The 20,632-nt window shown below is 35.6% G+C and overlaps 1 protein-coding gene across 3 annotated transcripts in view; it reads right to left on the bottom strand.

Annotated features, from left to right (window-relative positions):
- Nucleotides 1-1,583: 1,583 nt before the first annotated feature.
- The window catches only part of LOC125683804 (uncharacterized), a 36,961-nt gene continuing 17,912 nt past the window's right edge, over nt 1,584-20,632 (bottom strand). For all 3 annotated transcript variants that reach the window (XM_048925274.2, XM_056140634.1, XM_048925273.2), the window contains exons 7-15: nt 15,121-15,214; nt 14,766-14,829; nt 14,255-14,367; nt 12,932-13,179; nt 12,581-12,638; nt 9,050-9,264; nt 7,841-7,931; nt 7,347-7,464; nt 1,584-3,679 (exon numbers count right to left, since the gene is read on the bottom strand). In XM_048925274.2, the coding sequence (XP_048781231.1) occupies nt 3,466-3,679; nt 7,347-7,464; nt 7,841-7,931; nt 9,050-9,264; nt 12,581-12,638; nt 12,932-13,179; nt 14,255-14,367; nt 14,766-14,829; nt 15,121-15,214 (1,215 nt within the window). In that variant the 3' untranslated portion in view covers nt 1,584-3,465. The remainder of the gene's footprint in view (nt 3,680-7,346; nt 7,465-7,840; nt 7,932-9,049; nt 9,265-12,580; nt 12,639-12,931; nt 13,180-14,254; nt 14,368-14,765; nt 14,830-15,120; nt 15,215-20,632) is intronic.

The following is a 20,632-nucleotide window of genomic DNA, read 5'->3' as shown; positions in this document are numbered from 1 at the left end:
TAATATGAAGTTTAAATTTGTTTTTACATAATGTTTTGCAATGAGACAAATTTATTGAAAGTTTTTCACTGTATAATAGTGAATTAGAATGCAATGAATCATTAGTGTTTGGTATGCATTCTTTGTATTAAAGTTGCCTCAGGTAGGTTGCTAGGTGCGTTTAGATAATCTACACCAATACATAGTTAATTATATATAATGAACACCTCCCCAGTTTAGAATAAATTCCTATATTTGTATAATTTTTAGATACCCTTGTAACAAATTTACAAAATTTTAAACCAAGTTTCTATGACAACAAAACGATATTTAGCGACTTCTCGTCCCAAAATAACAAAAAGACGACATAATGATATTAGCCATTTTTCGCTTCAAAATAAGGAAAAGACGACAAATTGTAAAATGGCACAAATCAGTCACCATACCCAGCCCCTAGGCTAGCTGCTACGATCTTGGACGCAGCCCAGCACTCACAATTTTTATTTACATATAGATTACTTAATAGAAAATAACATGTTTAAAACAAAATGAGATGTGCCACACACTAGAAACTATTTAACTGAGTTCATAATTAACTTGTAAATTGAAAAAAAAATCTGCTTTAAATGAAACATTTTACTAGTATATTTAACTTATGTAAACAAAAAAATGGTAGGAGCCTTGTTTTCATAGCATTAAGAATTGTACGCTCTGCATCTCCCATGTACCACGACAACTGACATTCAAATTCTTGCTAACCATTAGAAATACTTAAGTTAAGCATTGTAAACATTAAAAATGGAAAACAAAATTTTGAAAATTTTCAGCTCAAATCGTGTCCACTCCTCTTTAAATAGTTTAGGACATATTGAATAGGTCAGATTTTTATTAGGAGGTCAAACTTCCAGGTCATGGTCACAAGATCACACACAACTGCATCACATGAAGGTCTTTTCATGAAGTATGTATTTACAGACTATGAAAGCCCCAACTTAAATAGTTCAAGAGATATCTTTAAAGATGTTTCCTCTATATCAGCATATAACACATTGATCCCCTATTGTGGCCCTAACCAACCCCCAGGGACCATGATTTGCACAAACTTATTACTTTATGTCCAGAGGCTTTCATGTAAATTTGAACTTTTTGGGCCCAGTGGTTTTTGAGAAGATTTTTCCTTTACAATCACATGTAAAATTTTGATCCCCTACTGTGACCCCACATTACTCCTGGGGGCCATGATTTTAACAAAATTGAATCTGCACTGTCAGGAAGCTACCATGTAAATTTGAACTTTTCTGGTTCAGTGGTTCTTGAGAAGAATATTTTAAATGACTCCACCTTTTTTTTTTTTTTTTTTTTTTTTTTGCATTTTCATGATCATCTCCCCTTTGAAGAGAGTATGGCCCTTCATTTGAACAAACTTGAATCTCCTTCTGTGACACCCAAAGGTACTTTTTGTGAAGTTTGGTTGACATTGGCCCAGTGGTTCTGAAGAAGAAGTTGAAAATGTGAAAAATTTACAGACAGATGGACAACGGGTGATCAGAAAAACTCAAATGAGCTAAAAAGTGAACAAAGGTATAAAAATATATAAAACAAGATTTAGAATTCTCAACATTTTATATTTCTGGTTTTACATGCATATCACAATATGAACAAAAAGCTTCTTAGTCATCTAAATTATTCCACAAAATAATTTAACATACAGCACTATCAATACATATGTAAATATATATAGCACAATGTATTAACATACAGCACTATCACTACATATGTAAATATATATAGCATAATGTATTAACATTTTCTTTTAACCCAGAGGAAGGAGATGAGATGCTGAGTCTATATATTCCATTTCATCCATGCCTTCATCAATAAATCTTTTTAAGAGACCCAAAGCATTGATTGAATCAATAAAATGTTCTTTAAAAATGATCAGTTACGTTTATATTCATAACAGAAATTCACTGTTATAAAAGGTAAATATATATTCATAATAAAAACATATTTAAAACAGGTAAAAATCAGCTATGTATACATTTTGAATTCAATGTAAACACATACATGATTTATAATATAGAGGTTAAATTCAGTTATTAATAAAAAAAACCCCACTTATTTCCATTGCAGGAAAATCACAGGTAAAGAGCACATTATTATTACCGTCAAAACATAATTCACACCTATTGTTTCATTAGTTAAAACCATGGTAAAGCTACGAGTATATCTAGGATATCTATTGTAAGGCCACTGGATTATCATGTGGACAGCAATTCCTGTTAGAAACATACTGTTATATAAAAAAATAATATGATGCACCGTTCATTGAAGTTTCTAACTTTCTTATTTCATACTGCACCACATAATTGTAATAAAACAAAAGTTTATCTAAAAGTGTTGATGATTCCCATTACAGTGATATAAAACCGATCACTACAATAAACATGTGCAAGAGGATATAACTGTGTAAATATAAAACCAATTTATCTATAACTACTATTCAAGAAATAAATTTCATTTTTGAAAATCCCCGATAGTATGAACTGCGACACTTCACACCATCATACTTCATGAGGTGTGTTACACTCTACTTTCATTTCTGTCAGAATCTACTTTCATTTCTGTCAAAATTCCCCGCTGTTAAACTCCTCAAGATACATATGTGCATTGTTTACAACTGCCACACATTCACAAGGAAATGGCTATCATTAAAAACTGTAATGATGTCAAAGGCAAAAACACTTGAAATGTAAATACTTATAAATATATCAAAATGGAATGCTCACATCATGTTAAATATCTAACCTCTCCATCTTATATACATGTATACATTACATGCTCCAGAAAATGAAAAAAAAAACAAACTTTAAAGACACTATAATCTACCTGTTATGATGCAAAATTTCCTCAATACAGAAATACTCAGTTACCTTTCCATAAAAGAACTGTAGAACATTTAAAACCGCACTACATATACATGTATAAAAGCAAACAATGGTAGATTGACAAGAGGCAGGGCTGGTACTGGGATGAAACAATGGCAGATTGACAGGAGGCAGGGCTGGTACTGGGATGAAACAGTGGCAGATTGACAGGAGGCAGTGCTGGTAATGGGATGAAACAATGGCAGATTGACAGGAGGCAGGGCTGGTACTGGGATGAAACAATGGCAGCTTGTGCAGGGGCAGGGCTGGTAATGGGATGAAACAGTGGCAGATTGATAGGAGGCAGGGCTGGTAATGAGATGAAACAGTGGCAGATTGACAGGAGGCTGGGCTGGTAATGCGATGAAACAATGGCAGACTGACAGGAGGCAGGGCTGGTAATGGGATGAAGCAATGGCAGACTGACAGGAGGCAGGCCTGGTAATGGGATGAAACAATGGCAGATTGCGCAGGGCTGGTACTGGGATGCAACAATGGCAGATTGTGCAGGGGCAGGACTGGTACTGGGACGAATTCTTTAAAAATAAGATGACAATAATCACTTGGCTTGATTTGGCTTTTGTTTAAACTTTAAAATGAAGTATCCTGCTATCCTAAAAATGAAAATAAATGCAAACAATGGTAGAATGTATGTCCAGTAGGGATAATTGATGCTGTAGAACTGCAGGACCTCACTGGATGGGATACTAGTGGAGTTACTGTCCAGACAGGTGCTGAATTGGGACTCCGAGACAGCAGTCCTTACAGCACACCTGTAGGAGACAGAAAACAGTAATCAGCACAAGGTAGTTAATAAATCAACACTACGTAGTCAATAAATCAGCACAAGGCAGTCAATAAATCAACACTACGTAGTCAATAAATCAACCCTAGGTAGTCAATAAATCAACATAATGTAGTCAATAAATCAACATGAGGTAGTCAATAAATCAACATTAGGTAGTCAATAAATCAACATGAGGTAGTCAATAAATCAACTTTAGGTAGTCAATAAATCAACATTAGGTAGTCAATAAATCAACATAATGTAGTCAATAAATCAACACTAGGTAGTCAATAAATCAACATGAGGTAGTCAATAAATCAACATTAGGTAGTCAATAAATCAACATAATGTAGTCAATAAATCAACACTAGGTAGTCAATAAATCAACATGAGGTAGTCAATAAATCAACATAATGTAGTCAATAAATCAACACTAGGTAGTCAATAAATCAACATAATGTAGTCAATGAATCAACACCAGGTAGTTAATAAATCAACATAATGTAGTCAATAAATCAACATTAGGTAGTCAATAAATCAACATAATGTAGTCAATAAATCAACACTAGGTAGTCAATAAATCAACATGAGGTAGTCAATAAATCAAAACTACGTAGTCAATAAATCAACACTAGGTAGTCAATAAATCAGCACAAGGTAGTCAATAAATCAACATAATGTAGTCAATAAATCAACCCTAGGTAGTCAATAAATCAACATAATGTAGTCAATGAATCAACACTAGGTAGTCAATAAATCAGCACAAGGTAGTCAATAAATCAACATAATGTAGTCAATAAATCAACACTAGGTAGTCAATAAATAAGCACAAGGTAGTCAATAAATCAACATAATGTAGTCAATAAATCAGCACAAGGTAGTCAATAAATCAACATGAGGTAGTCAATAAATCAACATAATGTAGTCAATAAATCAACACTAGGTAGTCAATAAATCAACATAATGTAGTCAATGAATCAACACTAGGTAGTCAATAAATCAGCACAAGATAGTCAATAAATCAACATGAGGTAGTCAATAAATCAACACTACGTAATCAATAAATCAACACTAGGTAGTCAATAAATCAACACAAGGCAGTCAATAAATCAACACTACGTAGTCAATAAATCAACCCTAGGTAGTCAATAAATCAACATAATGTAGTCAATAAATCAACATAATGTAGTCAATGAATCAACACTAGGTAGTCAATAAATCAACATAATGTAGTCAATGAATCAACACTAGGTAGTTAATAAATCAACATAATGTAGTCAATAAATCAACATTAGGTAGTCAATAAATCAACATTAGGTAGTCAATAAATCAAAATAATGTAGTCAATAAATCAACATGAGGTAGTCAATAAATCAACATAATGTAGTCAATGAATCAACACTAGGTAGTCAATAAATCAGCACAAGGTAGTCAATAAATCAACACTACGTAGTCAATAAATCAACACTAGGTAGTCAATAAATCAGCACAAGGTAGTCAATAAATCAACATAATGTAGTCAATAAATCAACCCTAGGTAGTCAATAAATCAACATAATGTAGTCAATGAATCAACACTAGGTAGTCAATAAATCAGCACAAGGTAGTCAATAAATCAACATAATGTAGTCAATAAATCAACACTAGGTAGTCAATAAATCAACACTAGGTAGTCAATAAATCAACATAATGTAGTCAATGAATCAACACTAGGTAGTCAATAAATCAGCACAAGGTAGTCAATAAATCAACATAATGTAGTCAATAAATCAACACTAGGTAGTCAATAAATCAGCACAAGGTAGTCAATAAATCAACATAATGTAGTCAATAAATCAGCACAAGGTAGTCAATAAATCAACATGAGGTAGTCAATAAATCAACATAATGTAGTCAATAAATCAACACTAGGTAGTCAATAAATCAACATAATGTAGTCAATGAATCAACACTAGGTAGTCAATAAATCAGCACAAGGTAGTCAATAAATCAACATGAGGTAGTCAATAAATCAACACTACGTAATCAATAAATCAACACTAGGTAGTCAATAAATCAACACAAGGCAGTCAATAAATCAACACTACGTAGTCAATAAATCAACATAATGTAGTCAATGAATCAACACTAGGTAGTCAATAAATCAGCACAAGGTAGTCAATAAATCAACATAATGTAGTCAATAAATCAACACTAGGTAGTCAATAAATCAGCACAAGGTAGTCAATAAATCAACATAATGTAGTCAATAAATCAGCACAAGGTAGTCAATAAATCAACATGAGGTAGTCAATAAATCAACATAATGTAGTCAATAAATCAACACTAGGTAGTCAATAAATCAACATAATGTAGTCAATGAATCAACACTAGGTAGTCAATAAATCAGCACAAGGTAGTCAATAAATCAACATGAGGTAGTCAATAAATCAACACTACGTAATCAATAAATCAACACTAGGTAGTCAATAAATCAACACAAGGCAGTCAATAAATCAACACTACGTAGTCAATAAATCAACCCTAGGTAGTCAATAAATCAACATAATGTAGTCAATAAATCAACATAATGTAGTCAATAAATCAACACTAGGTAGTCAATAAATCAACATAATGTAGTCAATGAATCAACACTAGGTAGTTAATAAATCAACATAATGTAGTCAATAAATCAACATTAGGTAGTCAATAAATCAACATTAGGTAGTCAATAAATCAACATAATGTAGTCAATAAATCAACATGAGGTAGTCAATAAATCAACATAATGTAGTCAATGAATCAGCACTAGGTAGTCAATAAATCAGCACAAGGTAGTCAATAAATCAACACTACGTAGTCAATAAATCAACACTAGGTAGTCAATAAATCAGCACAAGGTAGTCAATAAATCAACATAATGTAGTCAATAAATCAACATAATGTAGTCAATAAATCAACACTAGGTAGTCAATAAATCAGCACTACGTAGTCAATAAATCAACATAATGTAGTCAATAAATCAGCACAAGGTAGTCAATAAATCAACATGAGGTAGTCAATAAATCAACATAATGTAGTCAATAAATCAACACTAGGTAGTCAATAAATCAACATAATGTAGTCAATGAATCAACACTAGGTAGTCAATAAATCAGCACAAGGTAGTCAATAAATCAACATGAGGTAGTCAATAAATCAACACTACGTAGTCAATAAATCAACACTAGGTAGTCAATAAATCAACACAAGGCAGTCAATAAATCAACACTACGTAGTCAATAAATCAACCCTAGGTAGTCAATAAATCAACATAATGTAGTCAATAAATCAACATAATGTAGTCAATAAATCAAAATGAGGTAGTCAATAAATCAACATAATATAGTCACGATGAGAACCGTTCATTCTCAATCTCAAAGCGTTCCGTTCTAGTTAAGAAGCATTCCATTTTTGCAGAGAACCGTTCCGTTCAAACCATTCCGATCAAACCGTTCAGTGTTCATTCCCCAAACAAAACCGTTTGTTCCCAAACTGTTCACCGTTCCTCTGGTGTAGTAGTACGCTTCAGGGTCTGTACATGTTGATGTTCAATAAATTTTCTTCAGTTCCATTGAATACACAATAGCATTATGCTGTACAACAAACAGTCACAAGATGATGGAGAAAATTACCTTAAATCTGGTCCATCATAAAATTCCAGATACAACAGAGCACTGAAAGTATACCATTGGAAAGACAGATGTTTCATCCAGTCCAACCAGACAGGCAGGCTTCTGGTGTAAAATCCACCTGAAGGAGAGATCATAGACAATGCTAACTGTCTTCTAACAATTCTAAGGAATTCAAGATTATATTGAGTTGTATCTAACATGCATCAATACAGCATCTAACATGTATCAATAGAGCTTGGGATCTAAAAGGAGTGTGCATTACAAGGATTGTAAACCCTTACCCTATTTGATTTGGAAATTTTACCTAAGAGAGAGTTTCAGGAGCCCCCCCCCCCCCCCCCCATTCCTCTTTCAATTATGTTTTGTGATGTGCTCCCCAGTTAATACTTCCATGCTGCTGTTTTGTGATGTGTTCCCCTGTTAATACTTTCATGCTGCTGTTTTAAATTTTGTTTTGGGATGTGCTCCCCAGTTAATACTTTCATGCTGCATACCGAGTAACATTGTAACCATGATGTAAATGGTGGCCTGTGTCATTCCTTTTCTGATGTCCATGCTCACTATTCCCAGGAACAGTCCCACACTCTGCAACACAAGCAGGACAATAAACATTATAAAGGGGAAAATATCAAAGAGTACTGCATGTAGAAATTGTATAACAAACATACAAATAAAATGTGTCCATTCAATGAAAGTATTGATTGAAAATAGCAAATCAAATGTACTGCTCTCATCTGCCAGATGTACAGTATATTCTAACATGTCAGTTTGTATAGCATACTCTACCCTGTCAAAATGTACAACACACTCTCTCCTGGCCAGCTGTACAACACTCTCTCACCTGTCCAGATGTACAACACACTCTCACCTGTCCAGCTGTACAACACTCTCTCACCTGTCCAGATGTACAACACACTCTCACCTGTCCAGCTGTACAACACTTTCTCACCTGTCCAGATGTACAACACACTCTCACCTGTCCAGCTGTACAACACACTCTCACCTGTCCAGCTGTACAACACACTCTCACCTGTCCAGCTGTACAACATACTCTCACCTGTACAGCTGTACAACACTCTCACCTGTCCAGATGTACAACATACTCTTACCTGTCCAGCTGTACAACACACTCTCACCTGTCCAGCTGTACAACATACTCTCACCTGTCCAGCTGTACAACACACTCTTACCTGTCCAGATGTACAACATACTCTTACCTGTCCAGCTGTACAACACACTCTCACCTGTCCAGCTGTACAACATACTCTCACCTGTCCAGATGTACAACACACTCTCACCTGTCCAGCTGTACAACATACTCTTACCTGTCCAGCTGTACAACACTCTCTCACCTGTCCAGCTGTACAACACTCTCTCACCTGTCCAGCTGTACAACACTTTCTCACCTGTCCAGCTGTACAACACACTTTCACCTGTCCAGATGTACAACTCGCTCTGACCTGTCCAGCTATACAACATACTCTTACCTGTCCAGCTGTACAACACTCTCTCACCTGTCCAGATGTACAACACACTCTCACCTGTCCAGTTGTACAACACACTCTCACCTGTCCAGATGTACAACACTCTCTCACCTGTCCAGATGTACAACACTCTCTCACCTGTCCAGATGTACAACTCACTCTCACCTGTCCAGATGTACAACACACTCTCACCTGTCCAGCTGTACAACACTCTCTCACCTGTCCAGCTAAAGAATGTAGACACAATGTTCCCAGTGTGGCATAATATGATGACACTCCATTTAGCCCCACACACCAGTAGATGATCGTGATGAAGATCAGAGGCTGAATAAGAATAAGCACTAGTTCACTGGTCATTTTAGCCAAATAGTAGGCCGAGAGTCGGTACCACCCCGCCAACCTTTCCTTGGTTATCACCATCCGCTCTAAAGGAACTGAAATATAACATGAAGAGAACAGTTTATTGATGCTCTTATAAATACAAAAAGTGAACAAGATGTATAACTCAACTTTATAAAAGTGAGATCAAATGAACTTTCACTTCAACAAGCGTCATCTGAAGGCACTATGCTGAGAATTCTGCTTTCAAACTTGATATTTCACTACTTACATGTTACTTAAAAGAAAACTTGCATCAAAACAAACAAGAGGCCCATGGGCCTAGAATTGCTCTTCTGATACATTGTAAAGCAAAAATTCTCACTAACCAAGATTCATCAATTAACAAAGTTTGATGATGTTAAGTCAAATAGTACATGAAAATTTAAATGTAACTGTCCAAAATTAGGTCACGGTGACCTACTTTTGGTAGACACACTGAAGACTCAAGATGCATCAACTGACAAGTCAAACAGTATTCAAATATAGCCGTCAAATTCCAAAAGAAGGCCACAGTGACCTACTTTTTGGTCGACACACTCCAAAGACTCAAGATGCATCAAGTTTGATAATTGAAGTCAAATAGTATCTGAAATATTCAGATATAAACGTCAAATTCCAAAAGTAGGTCACAGTGACCTACTTTTTGGTCGACACACTCTGAGACTCAACATGCATCAACTGACAAAGTTTGATGATTGTAAGTCAAATAGTATCTGAAATATTAAAATATAGCTGTCAAATTCCAAAAGTAGGTCACAGTGACCTACTTTTTGGTCAACAAACTATGAAGACTCAAGAAGCATCGACTGACAAAGTTTGATGATCCTAGCTTTCATAGTGTCCAAAATATGTATCTAAAATTGAAAATGTGAAATTTGAATGCCTGCAAAATTCAAAAAGTAGTTCACTGTGACCTACTTTTCTTATAAATATGTTTTGAGGCCTCTAGATGCATCAACTTACAAGGTTTGATGATTCTAAACCTCTCGGTATCTGAAATAACAACCTAAAATGTATTCATAAATGATTAGCCATAAAATTCAGAAAGTAGGTCATGGTGACATACTTTTCACATGGCGCACTTCAAGGTCCCATGATCCATCAACTGACAACTTTTGATGATGATAGGCTCAAAAGCGTCCAAGATATGCATCAAAATCCATTTAATAATAATTACCTGCGAAATTCAAAAAGTAGGTCACCATAACCTACTTTTGAGACAACTTGATATTAGGTCCTAAGATGCATCAACTGACAAAATTTGATGATCCTAGTCCTTATACTAAGCAAAATATCAAAGTTTTAACAAAACAAAATTTAAGGTCAACTTTGAAGTGACCTGGAGACCACACCCTTTGCCCCAGGATGATGCCTTGAACAATTTTTTTTATCTACAACCTATCCTCATCCTTATGCATAAGTTTGGTGATAATTTGCCCAGTGGTTCTTGAGAAGAAGATTTTTTAGCAACCACTACTTTTGTTTGCATTTTCCTAATTATCTCCCCTTGTTAAAGGGTCACAACCCTAGTTTTAGTATAAATGAAAGCCCTTGGGCCAACGATACCCTGTGACAAATTTGACAAAATTTGGCCAAGGGGTTCTTGAGATATAGCCCTTTTCCCAAAAAGTTGACGCACACCGCACGCCAGACATATGGCCATATGATTAGCTCTTTGAGCCTTCGGCTCAGAAGAGTTAAAAACAGTAATGTGTAAGTAAAAACATGTACACTGAACTATTGAGTCAGTTTGACATCACATGTTATCATACATAACATTGTCTTTTGTCTCTGTTTACCCCCCCCCCCCCCCCCCCCCCCCCATCAAACATCTGGATTAGCCCTATCAATTGACATGTGCAGTAGAGAAAAATCAAAAGGCTAATCAAGGAACTGTTAAATCACGAACAAGGTTCTTTACAATGGTAACTATCAAAGAACTGTTAATCACGAACAAGGTTCTTTACAATGGTAACTATCAAAGAACTGTTAAATCACGAACAAGGTCCTTTACAATGGTACATGTAACTATCAAAGAACTGTTAAATCACGAACAAGGTTTTTTACAATGGTAACTATCAAAGAACTGTTAAATCACGAACAAGGTTCTTTACAATGGTAACTATCAAAGAACTGTTAATCACGAACAAGGTTCTTTACAATGGTAACTATCAAAGAACTGTTAAATCACGAACAAGGTTCTTTACAATGGTAACTATCAAAGAACTGTTAAATCACGAACAAGGTTCTTTACAATGGTAACTATCAAAATCCAACCAAACAAATGGTATACTGTATAGAGTTTTTTTTCCACCGGGTGATAAATTTGGCTTATTTTGGTGGTTAGATAGCTTTCTGCTAAAATTACACTCCCCAAATATGCACCCAAATACGACTTCAATATTAGCAAGAGAGATAACTCTTCCTTGTCCGCCAAAAAAGTAATCTGCTAGAATTATTAGCATGCCTTTGAGCAATCAAATTGCCAAATTTTAGACCCGCGGCAAAAACCCGCTATACGGTATCCGATTTGTACATCTAAATCCCAGAAACTATCCATGACAAAAAAAAACCCCAGCTACTGCTTGTCAGTTGTTGCTTGATTGTTGTTTGCATTCTATTTTTCATCACAAATCTACGCAATTTTCCCTCCTGTACTTGATCTTTCACCCTTGTTGTCAGTGGGCGAATTTAAGACTGGGTGAAATCGTTTTCTCCATTATCTCTTTTAATAAACGCAACTGTGTATGGGCGAATTTAAAGCGGGGCAAAACCGTCAGCAAGTGTAGAAGGGGCGAAAATAACACGGGGCAAAAATAACCCTGTATACAGTAAAATGATGGCAGTGTTTCATACTGATCTCAAATAACAGTTCCCTGTTCACTAGTTACTGATCTCAAATAACAGTTCCCTGTTCACTAGTTACTGATCTCAAATAACAGTCCCCTGTTCACTACTTTATACTGATCTCAAATAACAGTTCCCTGTTCACTAGTTACTGATCTCAAATAACAGTTCCCTGTTCACTACTTTATACTGATCTCAAATAACAGTCCCCTGTTCACTAGTTACTGATCTCAAATAACAGTCCCCTGTTCACTACTTTATACTGATCTCAAATAACAGTCCCCTTTTCACTACTTTATACTGATCTCAAATAACAGTCCCCTGTTCACTATATTTTATACTGATCTCAAATAACAGTCCCCTGTTCACTACTTCCTGATCTCAAATAACAGTTCCCTGTTCACTAGTTACTGATCTCAAATAACAGTTCCCTGTTCACTACTTTATACTGATCTCAAATAACAGTCCCCTGTTCACTACTTTATACTGATCTCAAATAACAGTTCCCTGTTCACTACTTACAAGCTATTACTGTGTCAAATAGAGGTGTGAATCCCAAGTGCATGCCCATGTAGAACAGCTGGAAAGAATGGGAAAATTAGTACATAATGTATACACATAATGATACTAAAATTTAAGGAGATGAAATTCTTGAGCAATTATAATACCAGGGAGACTTCTTTCCTTACTGTAGTTACAGAAAATGTTCAGAGATACTGAAATATGCATGTCTAAAGTTCTGTTCATTGGACCAGTAGAAAGAGAAGGTGCGTTTCATTTTGCAGACTTAGGAAATTTCTTCAAATGTCTTGCATGGAAAAATCAGATCTCAAAAGTTCTGCTGTTTTGATATATTGGACAAAAATGACTCACCAAACCCATCCTGTCCCTGAGCGTTTCTTCAGTTCTCGGCAGCTGGAACCAGATCAAGCTCACAATGATAGTCAAGGTAACAGTTTCTATCAATTTGAATTTGCTGAAAATCTGGGACTTTGATGTTTTGAAACCTCTTAATGTCAGTTGAGTATATTGAGTGATGAAGCCAGTGGGCCATTTTTGATCCTGTGTATTGTCATCCGTCTTGTCCAGCTCAATCAAACTGACACGTACACTGTCTTTTTCTGAAGAGATAAAAATCGCAACATGTGATACACGGAAAGCAACATTGTAGTGATATAAATGGAAAACATAAAATAAGCACAAAATGTTGATACAAATACATGCATAACCTTAGCGGCAGAACTGTAGCTCTCCGGGGAAAAAAAGATGTTGACAGACCGGTCTGGTACAGTGCCACCCATAGATCGGTCTGGTACAGTGCCAGCCATAGATCAGTCTGTCAATATACGTTTCCTCTGGAGAGCTACAGTGCTGCAGATAGCATAGCCTATGAAATATAACCTTATGCCTATGAAATATGACCTTATGCCTATGAAATATGACCTTATGCCATACGAAATACATTTATATCACCTTATGTCACATGAAACGAGACATATTGTTTTACTGCTTTGGAGCAATCCCGACACTCAGCAATTCCCTGTGCACGTAGTAAATGTAGACAGTTGTAATCCAAACTTAATGCATTTTTCAACATTTGTGCAAAATCCTGGATCAGGAAACATGGCAGGCATCCTTGTAGAGAAGCAAATGTATATTCATGTTCATATATTTGTGGTGTACATAATTAGCAGAGCAAGCCCATGTATATTTATGTTCATATATTTGTGGTGTACATAATTAGCCCATGCAAAGGGTGCTAAAATAATATTACTTCTGAAAGAACTACTTTAACAGTGATTTTACCTCGGGTGTTCACATATATATCAAAAGTCTGACATACATCAAGTGGGCAGAAATGAACATCGATCAGCTGATATCAACATATCACTGTAGATACAGTTTACATTGTAGAATGATTTTGTGACTGAATATTTTAAAAGTAAGTGATCATTATTGGTCACTTGATCATCATTGATTATCAATGCATCATTGTAATAATGCAGAACTTAGATTTCTCATCTTCCTTTAATTTTTCCACTAAACAAAGAACAGATATGCACATGAATATACAGTCAATTGTTAAAAAGTCAGAAATCAATGCTAGAAACCATAGAGCAATGGAAATGCAGAACTTTAGATTTCCATTACATCAAAAACATTTTAAACTTGTGTTGCATGACTACTAGTTGTTACCGTTATAGGGCTGTTCCATCATTATGTCCGCGGGGGGTGCAGTTTCAGGTTGAATTTCATCATCTAACAAATCTTCTGAGCTTCTTAATTTTACTGGCCAGTTAGAACTGTTTCTGTTAACGAACAACATATTATGCACACCACGGAACAATAAAGGACAATATAGCCTGCAGCAAGTCAAAAATTTAACTGGAAAGTAATTCATTCTGGACAAATATTGTGAAATCATTTACATTCATGGGGATCAAGTTATGTGGATCTTCTTCATTGAGATGTATTTTCGTGAATATGGTTTTTGTACATTGTAAAATTGTATGAATTGAGCATTTTGTTGTATTTTAAAATCCATGGAATACTGGTACTAAAAAGTTTACGAAAATTGAGCCTCTACAAAATCTAATGATTCCACAGTACCTGGAATATACTTGTGCATACAATAACATTTTAGAAGAAATTCAATATTTGCTTTTATTTAATAAAAAGAAGAAATAGCTGGAAAAACTATCCATACCTCATTTGATCCATAGCACTAACGATTTTTAATCTTGTCTTTTCATCTTCCTTTAATTTTTCCACTAAACAAAGAACAGATATGCACATGAATATACAGTCAAGTGTTGAACAGTCAGAAATCAATCTGGAAATCATAGAGCGTTGGAAATAATGTTGTTCCTGAAATCATGGGTCTACCTTTCCCATCAAATCAATTTCAATTATTTTTTCATCAAAATTCTGCCTTATCTATTCATTTTCAAAAAATTCAATTTATCTAACAAAAATGATTGCAGAAATCCCCGGACATGTGAAGCTTATCTACCCTAGCTTTCAGGGAGTGTTATTGATAAGAACGTAGGTATGGATCTTACATATGAAATCTGCTGGGTTGTAATGGGAGTCCATAGAAACATCAGCTTTGTGGAAAAAATCAACCACTTTCCCCGTGTCTCCAAAGTACGCCAACTAAAATTCATTAAGATACTGAATAATATACAGTAAATCTTGTTTAATCAGGATTTTGTTCAATCTGAAAGCTTATTAAAACTGAACAAGAACTTTGCACAAAACATTAGTAAACAGAAACTTTAACAAAAATCGCTAAAACGCATCAAAGATGCATATGGCCGAGTTGCAATTTGGAAAATTATGCACATCTGCATTCATGAAGTAAAAAATTGCACGTATTTAATATAGTTTATAAATATTAAGCTTTGAATGGCTGCAATAGGTATTTAATGTGATAATGACCTTGATCTTTGGCCTTTGGATTTCAAAAGCAACATGAATCTTGAATGTCAACATGATCTGAAGTCTGATAAACATGCACCAGCAAGTACATGTATAAAAGTTAGAGGCAAGATCAAATCTACAGTATATAGTGAAAAAGAGACCTTGACCTTTGACCTTTTGATCTCAAAATAAATAGGAACCTTCCTCATTTGGATGTGATCAAAATTATATGGAAGTCTGACAAAGACGCACCAAGTAGTATGAAAGTTAAGAGACCGGACAAGCTTAAATCTATGGCATTTAGTGACCTTGACCCTTTGACCTCAAAATAAATAGGAACCTTCCTCGTTTGGATGTGATCATGTTATGAAAGTTTCACATAGATGCACCAAAAAGTATGAAAGATAGAGACTGGACAAGCTCAAATCTATGGCATTTAGTGACAAAGTGACCTTGACCTTTGACCTCAAAATAATTAGGAACCTTCCTCTTTTGGATGTGATCATGTTATGTAAGTCTCACAAAGATGCACCAAAAATTATGAAAGTTAGAGACCGGACAAGCTAATTGTGGACGCCGCCTGCCCGACTGGACGCCCATCCTTCGCCAATTTAAAAGCCGAGAATTGCTACGCAACTCAGCTAACAAATACAAAGTAAGTTGAAGTATAGGCATAGGAAAATGTACATGTTTTACAGTAAGATAACAAATTGTATACTACTAGATTAGCAAGACCCATTTCACAAAAGGTTTTGCAATTAAGGAGGTATGCTACACCAGAGAAATTTGATATGGATGAAAAGTGGAGAGTATGTACAACAATATTTTGAAATTTCAAATTAACTTTATTTAGTCAAAAAATGCAGTTTTAGTAGAACGCAATCTGAAAAAAATTTAAGACCCCTGCTGGACTCAATCCCATGATCTACAGTTCAGCAGTTGGTGTGCTAACCTACTGAGCTACTCAGCTAGGCAATGTCTTTTAAATGAATAGACACATAATTATCATAATTCATTTCCTTGAATGATTGAGTGTTTTTACTGATAAGTAACATGATAAAATTGGATTATGGATATAGACACATAATTATCATAATTCATTTCCTTGAATGATTGAGTGTTTTTACTGATAAGTAACATGATAAAATTGGATTATGGATATAGCTTAAGATGGAAAGTTGAAAGCAAAAGCAGTAGAACAATGATACACCTGTAAAAGGCAAACTATACATGTACCTGCCATTTGTCTCGTCAGGATACAATTTGTCCTGTAAAATCAACCCTTTCTGAATTATCCTGTAAATACGTATGTTATGTAATTTCTGATGCATCATTTTATTTGAACCAGTGACTGACAGTCTGTGATAGGTGTCCTGTCTTAATACTCCTACAAAATAAACTGTCACATGCTGGTGAATGTAAATATAGACTGCCAAAGTAGATGTACATGTGTTTATAATATAGACAACACAGACGTAGATTTAGGTGTGGTCATGTACTTAGTTCAGTCACTCACTTTGCTAATGACTTGTCCATTGTAACTGAACGGGGTTCTAATTTTGGTATCATTTGGGGTTTTGAATATTAGGGATGCAACACATCATTCTACAGATGTACTTTATTTTCAATGTTGCAGTTGGTTACTGTATCGTCCCAAACTACTACACTGCTCACCTGAGTCACATTGATCCTGTTCTTCATTTTCAAAACAGATTTTTTACCCTCTTTATTCCCATGAAGTATTTTTATCCCCTATCATGACCCCACCCTAGCACCACAGGGTCACGACTTAGCCAAATTTGAACCCATGCAACATAGGGATACAACTAACACAGTCTTGCTGTTCTGAAGAAGGATTTTTAAAAGAAATTATGTATTACGTAAAATTTGATCCCTGATTCTAGCCCCATTATGACAGCCGAGTACATTATTTGAAGAAAAAAAACAAACACCCAAACTTGAATCAACATAAACATTGGGAATATTTGCATAATAATATAATTTACAGTGGCCCTGTGACTCTTGAAACTTTGTTGTTGTTGATAATTTCTTATCTATTTTCTCATGTAAAACTTTGACTCCAGAAATAATCCCACCCGAACTTCAGGGTTTATGAACTGATTAAATCGAACTTCAGTGTTTAAGAACTGATTAAATATGAAATCTACACTACATTGGAATATATTTCCATGTACTAAAATTTTGATCCCTATTGTGGCCCCAACCTACCTCCTGTCCCATTGGTTCAAACAAAAATGAATCTGCACTACCTGAGGATGATTGAATATTACTAAACACCCTTTTGTTCTTGAGAAGATTATTTTTAAAGATTTCCCTACAAATCCCCACGTAAAACTTTACTCTTTATTGTAGCCCCATCCTACCCCTGGAGGTCAGGATTTGGACAGACTTGAATCCCCATGATGTCAGGAAGCTTTCACGTTAGAGTCAGCTTTTCTGGCTAGTGGTTCTAAACAAAAGATTTTTAGGTGACCCAAGCCTATTTTGTGCCTTTTCCTGATTATCTCCCCTTAAAAGGTAGATGGCCTTTTATTTGAAGTAACTTGAATCACCTTCTCCCAAGGACAATCTGGTCCAACTATGGTTGAAATTTGCCCTGTGATTCTGGGAAAAATGAAATTGTAAAAAGTTTACCTTTGGTTCACATAAGTTAACAAGAGGCCCATGGGCCACATCGCTCACCTGAGTCACCTTGGTCCATATCAGAAGATTTTCCATATCTATTTGCATGTAAAACCGTAGTCCCTATTATGGCCCCAAACCTACCCCTGGAGGCCATGGTTTTTGCAAATTTGAATCTACACTATGTCAAAAAGCTTTCATGTAAATGTGAACTTCTTTGGCCCAATGGTTCTTGAGAAGAAGATTTTTAAAGATTTTTCCCTATATATTTGTATGTAAAACTTTGATCCCCTATTGTGGCCCCATCCTACCCCAGGGGGCCATGATTTTAACAAACCTGAATCTGCACTATATCAGAAAGCTTTCATATAAATCTCAGCTTTTCTGGCTTAGTGGTTCTGGGAAGAAGATTTTTCCTATATATTTGTATGTAAAACTTTGCCCCCTATTGTGGCCCCATCCGACCCCCGGGGGCCATGATCTTAACAATTTAGAATCTGCACTATATTAGGAAGCTTTCATATAAATCTCAGCTTTTCTGGCTCAGTGGTTCTTGAGAAGATTTTAAAAGATTTTTCCTATAAATTTGTATGTAAAACTTTGATGCCCCCCTTGAGGCCCCATCCAATCCCCGGGGTCCATGATTTTAACAAACTTGAATCTGCACTATATCAAAAAAAAAACAAAAAAACAAGAGGCCCATGGGCCACATCGCTCACCTGAGTCACCTTGGTCCATATCAGAAGATTTTCCATATCTATTTGCATGTAAAACCGTAGTCCCTATTATGGCCCCAAACCTACCCCTGGAGGCCATGGTTTTTGCAAACTTGAATCTACACTATGTCAGAAAGCTTTCATGTAAATGTGAATTTCTTTGGCCCAATGGTTCTTGAGAAGAAGATTTTTAAAGATGTTCCCTATATATTTGTATGTAAAACTTTGATCCCCTATTGTGGCCCCATCCAACCCCCGGGGGCCATGATCTTAACAATTTATAATCTGCACTATATCAGGAAGCTTTCATATAAACCTCAGCTTTTCTGGCTCAGTGGTTCTTGAGAAGATTTTAAAAGATTTTTCCTATAAATTTGTATGTAAAACTTTGATGCCCCCCTTGAGGCCCCATCCAATCCCCCGGGGTCCATGATTTTAACAAACTTGAATCTGCACTATATAAAAAAAAAACCAAAAAAAAAACAAGAAAAAAAAACAAACTTTGACCCCCTATTGTGGCCCCATCCGATCCCCGGGGGCCATGATTTTAACAATTTAGAATCTGTACTATATCAGGAAGCTTTCATATAAATCTCAGCTTTTCTGGCTCAGTGGTTCTTGGGGAAAAGATTTTTAAAGATTTTTCCTATATATTTGTATGTAAAACTTTGATCCCCTATTGTGGCCCCATCCGACCCCCGGGGGCCATGATTTTAACAATTTAGAATCTGTACTATATCAGGAAGCTTTCATATAAATCTCAGCTTTTCTGGCTCAGTGGTTCTTGGGAAGAAGATTTTTAAAGATTTTCCCGATATATTTGTATGTAAAATTTTGATCCCCTATTGTGGCCCCATCCGACCCCCGGGGGCCATGATTTTAACAATTTAGAATCTGCATTATATAAGGAAGCTTTCATATAAATCTCAGCTTTTCTGGCTCAGTGGTTCTTGAGAAGAAGATTTTTAAAGATTTTCCCTATATATTTGTATGTAAAACTTTGATCCCCTATTGTGGCCCCATCTGACCCCCGGGGGCCATGATTTTAACAATTTAGAATCTGCATTATATAAGGAAGCTTTCATATAAATCTCAGCTTTTCTGGCTCAGTGGTTCTTGAGAAGAAGATTTTTAAAGATTTTTCCTATATATTTGTATGTAAAACTTTGATCCCCTATTGTGGCCCCATCTGACCCCCGGGACCCATGATTTTAACAAGTTAGAATCTGCATTATATAAGGAAGCTTTCATGTAAATTTCATCTTTTCTGGCCCAGTGGTTCTTGAGAAGAAGATTTTTTAATGACCCTACCCTATTTTTACCTTTTCTTGATTATCTCCCCTTGGAAGGTGGCCTGGCCCTTTATTTTAACAATTTAGAATTCCCTTTACCTAAGGATGTTTTGTGCCAAATTTGGTTGAAATTGGCCCAGTGGTTGTTGAGAAGAAGTTGAAAATGTGAAAAGTTTACAGACGGACGGACGCCAGAATACGGGTGATCAGAAAAGCTCACTTGAGCTTTCAGCTCAGGTGAGCTAAAAAAAAAAAAAAAAAACCAACTTTGACCCCCTATTGTGGCCGCATCCGATCCCCGGGGGCCATGATTTTAACAATTTAGAATCTGTAGTATATCAGGAAGCTTTCATATAAATCTCAGCTTTTTTGGCTCAGTGGTTCTTGGGAAGAAGATTTTTAAAGATTTTTCCTATATATTTGTATATAAAACTTTGACCCCCTATTGTGGCCCCATCCGACCCCCGGGGGCCATGATTTTAACAATTTAGAATCTGCAC

This window comes from Ostrea edulis, chromosome 6, assembly GCF_947568905.1.
Source record: "Ostrea edulis chromosome 6, xbOstEdul1.1, whole genome shotgun sequence".
NCBI lineage: Eukaryota > Metazoa > Mollusca > Bivalvia > Ostreida > Ostreidae > Ostrea > Ostrea edulis.
This window is presented reverse-complemented; position numbering and strand designations above follow the sequence as displayed.